The following is a 12,696-nucleotide window of genomic DNA, read 5'->3' as shown; positions in this document are numbered from 1 at the left end:
CATGGCCACACGTATTATATTTCACCATTGGCATCTATCTATCTACCTTGACTTTCATGACTTTCGAGATTCCGCTATTCACTATTCTTGTAAAAGAAAAAAATCACTCTTTGCTTTTTTTTCTTTTTCTTTTTCCAAAAATACATTTACATGCTAATTTATGAAATCCAACGTAGTTAATCCAAAGTAATGAATTGGCATTCTCATATGAACAGTATCTGTTATTTGTTAGAAATCCTTCACCTAATATTTCTCCTTGAATGACCCTGGTCCCAGAGAGAAAAAAAACAAAATTAGATAATTATTAGGTGTTTTTTTTTATGTGTAATTGTATTTGTTTATGGTCTTAAAAGCGAGTATGGAGAGGGGTTAAGAGAAAGATCCATTCCCATGTGCACGTTGAAAAGTCTATTCTTGTTAGCCACGGCGAGTCAAACTGGGAGGGCAGTCACAATTCAGCTTCCAACCCAATCGAACACATAATAGGTTGCCTTGTTTCTCATCACTTTCATTCCAAAGTTATACCTTTCAGCTGTAACAAGGGAACCTGTGTTTTTTTCTTTTCTGGGTTTATCATATTTGTACAGATACATATAAAGAACAGTTTTTTTTGTCTTTCTCTGTGCTTAAGACTTCTTTCTCACCCTCTGCAAATCACTTCCTTTCAGTTGTTTGATTCTTTTGTTTCTTCCATTTCATTGCTTCAACGCCACATATCTTTCTTGTTTTTCACAACTGCTTTTGAGGGTCATTGAGTTGTTAGAGCTGGGTTTGAAACTTTCAAGGGTAAATCTGATAAGTTTGAGAGTTTTTGGTGGAGTTTGAGCCATGGCTGGGGGTAGAAGGAGGAGGCATCACTTCGGCAGAATCCATGCATTCACGTGTGGGAAAGCTTCCATGAAGGAAGAACATTCACTGATTGGAGGCCCTGGGTTCTCAAGGAAAGTCCATTGCAATGACCCTGAACGTGCCACCGCGAGTCTTCTCAATTATGGAGACAATTATGTCAGAACAACTAAGTATACATTGGCCACGTTCCTCCCCAAGTCCTTGTTTGAGCAGTTCAGGAGGGTTGCAAATTTCTACTTCCTCGTTTGTGCAGTTTTGTCTTTCTTTCCGGTGTCTCCTTACTCTGGAGTCAGTAATGTTGTCCCTCTACTGGTTGTGGTAGCTGCCACAATGGCCAAAGAGTTCGTTGAAGATTTTAGACGAAAACAACAGGTAATGTTCTGTAATTTTGATATCATCTTGGTTCAAAGGATGTTTGCTCTCTTACCTTGTGTTGTTAGGTAGACTGCATGTCTGTGATGGTACTTATGGATGATAGGCTTTTTTGGCTAAAATTTGGACTATTCAATCCATTATTCCTAGACTACAACATGTGGCTATTGATTGCAGATGTATTGAATACAATATTAATTGGTTGGGAAATTTATGGTGAGAGTTGATTTGAACCGGTAAGTGAAATTGTGAGAGGCTTAGGGGTTTCCGTGTTAAATTCATGCTTACACATAGGTCAGATAGATTTTTTCTTCTTAGCATACGAAGAGCTTTTTTGATAAATAGGTAATAAGGGTTGCATTAATGTTAGTGAACCTTTTTTTCATTCACAAAAAGCAAAATGATTACGTTTTCTGATTAATCTCAGGCCGATGATACTGTTTTGTAATTTCCTCAGGATATAGAGATAAATAACAGAAAAGTTAAAGTGCATGGTGGAGGTAGTGATTTTGCCTATTCTAAATGGAGGGATTTGAAAGTTGGAGATATAGTGAGAGTGGAAAAAGATGAATTTTTTCCTGCTGATCTCATCTTACTTGCGTCAAATTATGATGATGCAATTTGCTATGTCGAGACTATGAATCTTGATGGAGAGACAAATCTGAAACTGAAACAAGCATTGGAAGAAACTTCAAAGTTGCAAGAAGATTCGAGCTTTCAAAATTTCAGGGCTGTCATCACATGTGAAGATCCAAATGCAAATTTGTACGCATTTGTTGGAAGCATGGAGTTTGGGGATCAACAGTATCCTCTTGCACCTCAACAGCTACTTCTCAGGGACTCTAAGCTGAGGAACACAGATTTTGTTTATGGTGTGGTAATCTTTACTGGACATGATACAAAGGTTATGCAGAATGCAACAGACCCGCCATCCAAGAGAAGCAAAATTGAGAAAAGGATGGATAAAATTATCTACTGCCTCTTCTTTCTACTTATTTTGATTTCTTTCATTGGGTCCATATTCTTTGGGATTACAACAAATGATGACATTGAAAATGGAAGAATGAAGAGATGGTACCTTAGACCAGATGATACCGAAATTTTCTATGACCCTAATGAACCGGTAGCTGCTGCAATTCTGCATTTCTTGACAGCACTTATGTTGTACAGTTACTTGATTCCGATTTCCTTGTATGTATCCATTGAAATTGTGAAGGTTCTTCAAAGCATTTTCATCAACCAGGATGCGAATATGTATTATGCGGAAACTGACAAGCCAGCACATGCTCGTACATCAAATTTGAATGAAGAACTTGGCCAAGTAGATACCATACTTTCAGATAAGACAGGAACTTTGACTTGTAATTCTATGGAATTTATCAAGTGTTCTATTGCTGGGGTTGCTTATGGCCGAGGAGTTACAGAAGTTGAGAGAGCTCTATCTATGAGACATGAATCAGATTCGGGTAAAGAGTTGAAAGAAAACAACAACAGTGCAATGGTTCGTGAATCAAAGCCATCCATTAAAGGGTTTAACTTTATGGATGAAAGGATCATGAATGGAAATTGGATCAAAGAACCCAATTCCAATGTAATCCAGAATTTCTTAAGGCTTCTCGCTGTATGCCACACTGCAATACCAGAAGTTGATGAAGTAACTGGGAAGGTTTCATATGAAGCTGAATCACCAGATGAGGCAGCTTTTGTGATTGCGGCCAGGGAACTTGGATTTGAATTTTATGAAAGGACACATACAGCTATTTCACTGCATGAATTAGACCCCATAACAGGCCTGAAAGTTGAAAGGTGAGGTTACTGTGCTTAAATGTGAAGGTTTAATTATCTAATATCTTGTTATATTTATACATATGCAATTGAATCTTTAATTGTGTATTAAAAATGGCATATAATTTCACTTTTCCAGGTCCTACAAACTTCTGAACGTATTAGAGTTTAGTAGTGCAAGAAAACGGATGTCTGTAATTGTAAGAGATGAGGAGGGGAAACTGTTGCTTCTCAGCAAAGGCGCTGACAGGTTTGTAATCTCATACTTGGCTATCCCTAATACAGTATGTCAGCATCATTTAATTTGTTTTCAAAGTTCATAGTATTGAATTGCTTTACTTTTCTGGCTTTCACAATCAGTGTAATGTTTGAACGAATTGCAAAGAATGGAAGGCAATTTGAAGAGAACACAAAGCAGCACCTCAGTGAATATGCTGATTCTGGTTTGAGGACCTTGATACTTGCATATCGTGAACTTAATGAGGAAGAGTACTATCAATTTAATAAAGAGTTCACAGAGGCCAAGAACTTAGTGAGTGCAGACCAGGAGCAGCTTGTTGAGAGCATAATACAAAATATTGAGAAGGATTTAATTCTTCTTGGTGCTACTGCAGTTGAAGACAAACTACAAGATGGGGTATGCTCTAAATAATGTGTTCACATATAATTGAAATTACTTAAATAGTCGGCAGAGCTAGTACCTTTTCACATTTTTCAACTCATCATGTTTTGAAAATTTCCTTGTCTAATAACTTCATTATAATAGTTCTATATATTGTGTTCTTATGAATCAGTTCTTGTTGCGCAGGTTCCTGAATGCATTGATAAGCTAGCACAGGCTGGGATTAAGCTATGGGTTTTAACTGGTGATAAAATGGAGACAGCAATTAATATAGGGTAAGTTAAAAAACAATCAATAAATCTTGGAGTTATGTGCGCAAGCAATATGATGTCACTGATTTGAAAATTTTTGTGTGGTTGCAGATTTGCTTGTAGCTTACTCAGACAAGGAATGAAACAAATTATAATTAGCTCAGATACTCCAGAAATCAAATCATTGGAGAAAATGGAGGACAAGGCTGCTGCTGATGCGGTAAACAACTCTGATCCTTAACTTCCTTCGACAGATACTGGTTGCTATTTAGCATGTCATGAGATGATTGCATGCTCTTTAGGTTGTTATTTCACTCAAGTACAACAAGGAGATCCTATGTATTACATGCATGGATTGGAATGTGTTAGAAAGGGACTTGCAAAACTGAATATTATAACTGGATGTACAATGTATTGATGTGCTCATGGAATCTTATTGATTTTTCAGGCAATTAAGTCAAGTGTTATTCGTCAACTAAGGGAGGCAAAATCCTTACTTTCTTCATCAGATGAAAGCTATGAGGCCTTAGCCTTGATCATTGATGGGAAGTCTCTTACATATGCACTGGAAGATGATGTAAATGATTTGTTTCTTGGACTTGCCATTGGCTGCGCATCTGTTATCTGCTGTCGTTCCTCTCCCAAGCAGAAAGCACTTGTAAGTTATCTTTTGAAAAAAACTCCAGCTATGTATGTCTTGTACTTATTGTGTTATAGTTAGCCTTGGAAGTTTTTAATGATCAACAAGGCAAAGAGATTTTTTACCGAAAAGCAATATATTTAAGAGCGAATCATAGTCTCTTTCCTTTGGTGGTTTTCCTTGCACAGTCTCTTATTCATCTTCTAAATAATAATGCAGGTTACAAGACTTGTGAAGATGAGAACTGGTAGTACAACACTAGCTATTGGAGATGGGGCAAATGATGTTGGAATGCTCCAAGAAGCAGACATTGGAATTGGTATTAGTGGTGTGGAAGGCATGCAGGTAAATCTCTAACATCTTGCATATCTTTTTCCTTCATTTTTTTCCCATACTTTCTTTAACCCCTACCCTGAATTTGTATTGTTTTTACTTTTTTGTCTCTAATGTTTTCATTCCTCTCTTTCATTAAAACTTCCAGGCAGTTATGTCAAGTGACATTGCAATAGCCCAATTTCGGTTTCTTGAGCGGTTGCTTCTTGTGCACGGACATTGGTGTTACAGAAGGATATCATCAATGGTAACAATCTTGTCTTGTCTTCACATATGTTACATAATACTATGAGATTCCTAAATTTGGCATGTATCTGCCTGCACTGATGCCACCCTATTGCAGAGTCTTTGTTCAACTAAGGTTACTATAATTATTTTGGTTTGTGACAAACTTGACCTTTTGTTTGGCAGATCTGCTACTTCTTTTACAAGAATATTACCTTCGGCTTCACTCTGTTCTTCTTTGAGATATATGCCTCATTCTCCGGCCAGGCTGCATACAATGATTGGTTCATGTCACTATATAATGTCTTCTTCACTTCACTTCCTGTAATTGCATTGGGAGTGTTTGATCAGGATGTCTCTTCCAAACTATGTCTCAAGGTAGGCCTCGGAACTCAGTAGCTTCACGATGTCAACTAGTGAAAACTCAGTTTCCTTAGTGATATAGTTAAAAACTACATGATTGTTGTCTTCTCATGAAACCTGTCTTCTGCTTTCATTTTACAGTTTCCATTATTATACCAAGAAGGCATCCAAAACATTCTATTCAGCTGGAAAAGGATCATCGGTTGGATAATTAATGGAGTTGTGACTTCTGCCATCATATTCTTCTTCTGCATCCGTACCATGGAACATCAGGCATTCCGCAAAGGGGGTGAAGTGGTGGAGCTGGAAGTTCTTGGTGCCACCATGTACACCTGTGTTGTGTGGGTGGTGAATTGTCAAATGGCATTATCTATCAGTTACTTCACTTATGTACAGCATATATTCATCTGGGGAAGCATCATATTCTGGTATATATTCCTCATGGCATATGGAGCCATAGACCCTTCCTTCTCCACCACTGCCTATAAGGTCTTCGTTGAAGCTCTTGCACCAGCACCATATTTCTGGATCATCACTTTGCTCATTCTCATTGCTTCCCTTCTTCCATATTTCGTCTATGCTTCCATCCAAATGCGTTTCTTCCCCATGTACCATCAAATGATTCAGTGGATAAGGAAGGACGGCCAAACGAGTGATCCAGAATACTGCAATGTGGTAAGGCAGCGATCGATAAGAAACACCACAGTTGGATTCACAGCTCGTTTGGAAGCATCCAAACGTTTTAATGCATCCAGAAGAGTTGAATCAAGCACAAAACCTGAAACAACATCCATAATATTTGAATCATCCAAACGTTCTGAAGGGCAGTCTGATGACCGATAATCATAATTTTGTTGCTGTTGTTGTGTTGTTGTCTCAGCTGGATTCATCCGTAAGAGGAAAACAAAAAGAGACAAGGGTGTAAATTTTTCCATAGGTTACAAACCTTGTACATATTTAAGGTAAAGGAGCGTTTTCCATATGCAGCATGACATGAATCCTTAAACGAAGCACAATAAAGCAGTCTGTTCGTTGGTATTTTTTTGTTGTTGAGAAGATTATGATATAAAATCTGAGTGCTTCGAGATTAGAAAGAGCGCTGTGGTCAACAATAATGTATGATTTATCCTAGTATAGAAGAATATATTGATTCATTCTTTCATGGTACACATTCTTCCCAACATTCTGTATCTTTGTCTGAATCGAATTTCAGAAATCTTTTGGCTTTATAACACAAACAACATAATTTCATGCTTACAGAAACCTCTTCATAGTTCCTGGGTTTCAAACGTATAGCAATTTCTCTAACGAGAATGTAATGATAACAACAACAATGTTCGAAGTGAAAAATACGTACCTAAACAAATCACGCAGAATCAGTTATTGCTTTAGTTTGGAGGACAAACCCTGATTCAGATCTAATAACACTAGCATAGATAGACTATCTTTGCGATAGAGTTCATATCATATATGTCAAAAAAGTTTTGTATTCAAAACTAACCATGTACTGAGATGATCACAGTTCAGTTTTTTTTATTCTTCTATAGAATATATTAATATGTTTTTGGTTTTTCATGAAATATTTCTTTAACTTTTTAATTTAAACTTTCTTGAGAACGTAAAATTATTTCAATAAGTCATATTTCAATAAGGAAATCTTAAACTGTAATAATCTTGAAATACAAATATTAAGATTTTTTTATTAAGATTTTTTTTCCCTCAAATCACACTTTAATAACTTTTTTTTAACAATTTTTTTATTAGATGTACATTTTAACTTTTGATTGATTTGTTTTAAATATTTTTTTAAAATAAATTCAAACAGACATAAAAATAGTAACACATGTTTTATTCTAAAATAAATTGTTAAAATGTGTTGTTAAAATATGAGGATCAAAATATCTCGAAAGAATCAAAGTAGTGTCAAATATCTTTTTTGTTTTTTTATATGTATACATTGATGTGATTTATTTGAAGACATTAAAAGTAAATTAATTAACATTTTATAGAAAGCTAAGAATACCAGTTATTATAATAATGGTAAGCAAAACTACAATAGTATTTGTTATAACCGAGAAAATATAAATAAAATATTGATTCTTCGTACATTATGAATCCATTAAAATACTTTACATTTTCTTACCGTGGGAACAAAGTCACGTGAATTGTTCTTATTAGTGCCGCATCTTTTGTTTCCAGAACTGCTAATGGTGTGGAAAATTTTATTTTGAGAATTTCTTTACAAAGCATATGGCTTCGTATGCTTTTTTTTTTCAAGGGTAGATCTTCTTCGATAAATATTTTGGAAATATCAAACTCTTTTTACTAATATACAAAATTTGTTAGATATTAAATAAATAAAATATTTTAAATTATATATTAATTTATATAAAAAAAAATTGGGAGTCAATGTTACTCATTCCTAACCAACATTCGTCACTGCTTGTCTTAACTAAAAAAAAAAGTTACGCTAAAAATTGACAGAAACTATGAGTAAGTATGAGAAAAAAAAGTTTCTTTAATAATTTTTTTTACAATTTTTTTACAAGGCTATGATTGGTCTGTTTTAAATATTTTTTTAAACATAAATTCAAACAAACCAATAAAATGATAACACGTATTTTGTTGTCAAAATGTTGTTAAAAAAGAGTTCTCAAAATATGTCGTAAGTATTAATATTGAGTTTAGGAAAAGGACAATGATATTTTAACATCATTTTTTGACACTATTATGACACTGCACACGTGTCAAGATGTGATTGGACGATTTCAAATTAAAAAAGTTGAGGCAGGGGTATATTTGAAAGAGAAAAACCAAAGTTTGTTTTTTAATTTGAAATCATCCAACCACATTTTAACATGTGTGCAGTGTCAAAATGGTGTCAAAAAATGGTGTTAAAATTTTATTTTCCTTAGGAAAAGGACAAAGTCTCTTTAACAACTCTTTTTTGATAATTTTTTGACAACGCATACGTGGCAGTTTGTTATTGGTTTGTTTCAAATATATTTTTAGAATAAATTCAAACAGACTAATAGAATTGTCACACGTATCCTGTTGTAAAAAAGTTGTTAAAATATCATTCTCCTTCAGTTTAATAATAAGAATATAGTGTTAATTAACTCTTTGATTCCATATTTTGCTTCAATTCGGAGTTCCAAAAATCTTATTTTTACAGAGAAATCAAGAGTAGTAGTGGTGAAGCAATAAGTGCAGCAGAAGCAAGAACCCTTATTTCTTTAAATCATTGAAAAGAAGCTACAAAATGAATGATAAGAATATTCAGTCAGCGGAAGGAGAGGCCAAGAAAATCAGAAGCAGAGCGAGCCATGATGGAGGCAAACTCAGTGAAGCTAATAACGCCGTCGCCATCGGTGTCAGCCTCTCTGATCATCTCTGTGAGTTCTCGGTAAGTGAGAGGTTGCCCCATTTTGGCCATGGCCCCAGCCAACTCCGCCGCCGTAATGAAACCATTGCCGTCACGGTCGAAGTACTTGAACACCCCTAGGAGCTCTTCCTGGTTCACCAAAACCTGTTCGTTTATGTCATCCAAAATTGCCCTCACCAACTCCTCAAACTCCACTTTCCCATTGCCGTTTGAATCCATGTTCGCCAACAGGGCTTGGACTTGGTCCCCCGAAGGCTTCAACCCCAGTGCCCTCAGAAGCGCTGCTAGCTCCAACATCGTTAAACTCCCATCTGAGTCCATGTCAAATCGACCGAATATCTCTCTCAGTTGCTTCACTTGCTGCACTCCAAGCTTAGACATGGTAATGCAGATAATTTCCAACGCAAAGAAGGAACCACAAATAGAGGAAAAAGGAAAAGGAGACGTCAATGTCTCAGTCAGAGTGTACAAACACAAGCCGCGTCGGTGGTTATATAAGATTAAACTATTGTGTTGTGCCCTCTAAGAAGTTTCCTATCTACTATGTTTGATTCTCGTTACCACTACTTTAATCATGATGATGTTTTTGTATTGTCGTAATTTGGTCAAAGTAAACGGTTATATTACGTACAAATGTGCACACACACAAATGGGAAATTTCCACCGTCATGTGATCCAGTGAGAAGTTTTGTGTGTGATGAGACAAATTTGAGTGTTTGAAATTTTCCAAAGTGTGCTATGTCCTGTTAATATGTTAATAAGGTTGTTTTTTTTTTTTTTTCTCGAATTCAAGGTTTGACTAAACTAATGAATAGTATAGTACAGTACATATAGAATGAAAGTGACAGGGTTCATTAGCAAGCATGTTCAACCACCATCCATGTGAATGTGATGCTTCCTCTCTTCCAGCTAGGTTGAGGTGGCTTTATCTTCACACTCTTTTTAGGAACTGGTCATTTTGGATTCTTTGAAAGAGAAAGAAAAACAGTTGGGTTTGTCCCCATGTGTTCATTATTGTTGTAAAGTACACCATGTACAATTGCATAATGTTAGCATTAATTAATATCCTATAGCATATGCATATGCATATGCATGCTAGCATTAATGTTCTTTTGCAATTCACCACCATGCCCATTGGTTCAACAAATCGCTTTATTAATTTCATCTCCCTTTTTTTTTTTTCATTTATTGCTAGAAAGCGATGATTAATTAAGCCTTGTTCTCAGACACTACAAGAAAAAGAAAGTCATCGATATAATTGGACTAATTATTGGAAGCATTTATAGCTGTTATAATTGTTGTTTTTACGTAAATGAATTAGACTTTCTTCTTATGCTATTTTTTTTTTATCAAAGTTAAAAAAAAAAACATCATTTGATTTTCTTTTTTTAATGTAATTTTATCATCTATATATATTTTAATTTTAGTATAGCATGGGTTATCATCCAAACTAAATACTCCTTAGACCAAGTTTTTCCAAACCAAAACCCTCACAAAAAAAAAAAAAAATTGATTGATTGAAAATAACATTAGGATGACAGACATGTGATTAATAATGTTGAAATCGAACAAATTTGAGTTTAGGATCAAACTTAAGTTGTGTTTTGGTGAGCAACTTCACCATTTATACAATGATGAATTTCCTCAAGGTCATCATCACAAACCATGACCTTGGCCCCAACACCACCAACTTCGATATCATTGCCAATGCGTTCCCGGCACACACGCTTTAGCCACCCAGAAAACCCTCTCCCTCTGATACTCTCCAATGGTGTTTTCGGTCTTCGATTCCACTTGCGACCCAAATAGCAAGAAAGAACAGCCAGAATTACAAGCACAGACATCACAGCAAAAAATGGAGCAACAGATCCTGAAGACTTCCATGCGGTAGAAGCAGTAGTGCTCGGAACAGCTTCTCCTTCACCTTGTTGCTGCTCTGACTGCACCATTGAAACCAGTGCTGGTGTTGCCATGGTTAATCAGCATTAATATAATCTGCTAAGAGGTAAGAATAATACATATAAATAAAGGGTAGTGATGGTTTGGTTTTTGTTTGCTAATATAAGAAAGATGTTTAGGTTTCTTAGCGTGGTGTGGAAACTTGAAATGAGTGGAAAACAAACGTGGAAAAGGGATAAAGGAAGAAGAAACTTTGCACTTTTGCAGATGGTTTTTACATATGCATGGATGTCTTCCTTCATTGCACATTGTGAGAAAAGTAGGGCTTTCGTTTTTTCTTCCATATCTCAGTTAAAAGTTCCAAAGTGAGCCACACCCACATCAACAACATGTGAATGAGGTGTGATATCTTTTTTCTTTATCATTTTATAGATGAATGGATAATGATATTTTAATAATTTTTTTTGAATAACTTTTTGACAAAGGACACCTATTACTATTTTATTGATCTGTTTAAAAAAAATATTTGAAACAGACCAATCACAAACTATCGTATATGCGTTGTAAAAAAATTATTAAAAAATAATTAAAATAGACTTTTTCCTTTATAAATATCTCGTTCCAAACATAGATGTTGACTGCGCATGCATGGACTACTTTCAAGTTTTTGTCGTCTTCTTTTCTCGTGTTGTCGCCTTTCATGACCTCTCACTTATAAGGATGACTCTACGTGGTTCAAATATAATCAATTTTTAGGTAAAACATTATCTAATTAATTACTTCAATCCTAAATTAAGTTTTTTAATTTAGTTGGATGGTATTCACAGGAGATATTCTTGTACTAAAATCAATAAAAGACTGATTAGTATATTATTAATGCTATGTATATGTTGTATATATGTTTAATGTCTCTGTTGTTGCATGTGGTAAATTAGTTAAAATATAATGAAGTATTATAATAGTTAATTAAAGTAAATTAAATCTTTATTAGACTTATCCTTTTTCACTAATGATTATGATACAATATTAATTTAAATTATCAATAACATATTAATCTCGGTCTAGTACCTCTTTGTCTTTTTAACACGTCTTAAATGCTTCTGATCACTACACGTACTTATATTCTTATTTCTTATAAGTTAAGCAACGGTTTTACTTCAATACGATAACTTTAAAATATTACAAATTGAATCTCATAAATAAAACTTTATTCTTATACATTTCATAATTCTTTTGTTTATTTTAACTTATTTATGATATTTGTTGGACCCATTGAAAATATTAACACTGGTACTTAAAAATAAGCAGATGTAGTTTAAAAAGCATTGATGTCCAACCATATTCTAAATGAAAATAAAAAATTTATATTTTCTATTGAGTTACTATTGTTAATTTTGACAGAGTGACGTGACTATGTTTACACTTATTTATAAATTTGATTATTTTTAATTAAATTTTTATTCAATGTTTAAAATTACTATATTGTGTGATTGAATCTTTTCTGTTAATTGGATTATTTTATTTTACGATCTCAAGTAAAATACCTTTAACTTGACTATTAAAAAAAAATGAAAGTTTCTCAATCTTTTTTATAAACAAAATCAAACAGTTACCTACTCTAATTGACAACAATGATTCAATTAAAAAATACCAAACTTTAAAACATTTAATAAAATATTCTATAATAATTAATTAATTAATATTTAAATTCACGCAGAATTAAAAACTTAATTAAACCATTTTCTTGTTTTTCATTTAAAAACACAAAATACGTAAACAATGACAATATAAAATAACAGTCATGTTATATCAAACAACACAGTACAATCAAATAATAACAGGAATTAAACTAAAAAAACAAAATTTCAAATACTCCATAAAAAAGCAATTTTTAATAAAAAATCCAATTAAAAGATATTTACATTTAAAAGAATATTAAAACTTTAATTAAATTTATTATCTACAAAACATC

General features: G+C 33.9%; 3 protein-coding genes across 3 annotated transcripts; 1 reads left to right on the top strand and 2 right to left on the bottom strand.

Annotated features, from left to right (window-relative positions):
- The first annotated feature begins 341 nt into the window (after positions 1–341).
- Positions 342–6,478, top strand: LOC106768466 (phospholipid-transporting ATPase 10-like). Its single transcript, XM_014653640.2, has 11 exons — positions 342–1,221; positions 1,679–3,027; positions 3,146–3,256; positions 3,367–3,643; positions 3,815–3,903; positions 3,991–4,099; positions 4,328–4,537; positions 4,739–4,864; positions 5,001–5,099; positions 5,264–5,455; positions 5,582–6,478. The coding sequence occupies exons 1-11, from the start codon at positions 829–831 to the stop codon at positions 6,281–6,283; spliced, it is 3,657 nt and encodes a 1,218-aa protein (XP_014509126.1). The 5' UTR covers positions 342–828; the 3' UTR covers positions 6,284–6,478.
- A 2,170-nt stretch (positions 6,479–8,648) lies between these two features.
- LOC106768467 (probable calcium-binding protein CML15) lies at positions 8,649–9,300 on the bottom strand. The gene has a single exon (XM_014653641.2). The coding sequence runs from the start codon at positions 9,204–9,206 to the stop codon at positions 8,724–8,726; it is 483 nt and encodes a 160-aa protein (XP_014509127.1). The 5' UTR covers positions 9,207–9,300; the 3' UTR covers positions 8,649–8,723.
- Positions 9,301–10,286: 986 nt separating this feature from the next.
- Positions 10,287–10,873, bottom strand: LOC106768034. The gene has a single exon (XM_014653001.2). The coding sequence runs from the start codon at positions 10,796–10,798 to the stop codon at positions 10,418–10,420; it is 381 nt and encodes a 126-aa protein (XP_014508487.1). The 5' UTR covers positions 10,799–10,873; the 3' UTR covers positions 10,287–10,417.
- Between the last annotated feature and the right edge of the window lie 1,823 nt (positions 10,874–12,696).

The sequence above is a fragment of the Vigna radiata genome, chromosome 7, assembly GCF_000741045.1.
Source record: "Vigna radiata var. radiata cultivar VC1973A chromosome 7, Vradiata_ver6, whole genome shotgun sequence".
Lineage (NCBI taxonomy): Eukaryota > Viridiplantae > Streptophyta > Magnoliopsida > Fabales > Fabaceae > Vigna > Vigna radiata.
This window is presented reverse-complemented; position numbering and strand designations above follow the sequence as displayed.

Excerpts from the sequence above, each read along its gene's own strand:
- LOC106768466 (XM_014653640.2), top strand. The coding sequence starts at position 829 with ATGGCTGGGGGTAGAAGGAGGAGGCATCACTTCGGCAGAATCCATGCA. Across the intron at positions 3,257-3,366 it reads CTCAGCAAAGGCGCTGACAG|TGTAATGTTTGAACGAATTG; the intron begins GTTTGTAATCTC and ends TTTCACAATCAG. Across the intron at positions 3,644-3,814 it reads AAGACAAACTACAAGATGGG|GTTCCTGAATGCATTGATAA; the intron begins GTATGCTCTAAA and ends CTTGTTGCGCAG.
- LOC106768467 (XM_014653641.2), bottom strand. The coding sequence starts at position 9,206 with ATGTCTAAGCTTGGAGTGCAGCAAGTGAAGCAACTGAGAGAGATATTC.
- LOC106768034 (XM_014653001.2), bottom strand. The coding sequence starts at position 10,798 with ATGGCAACACCAGCACTGGTTTCAATGGTGCAGTCAGAGCAGCAACAA.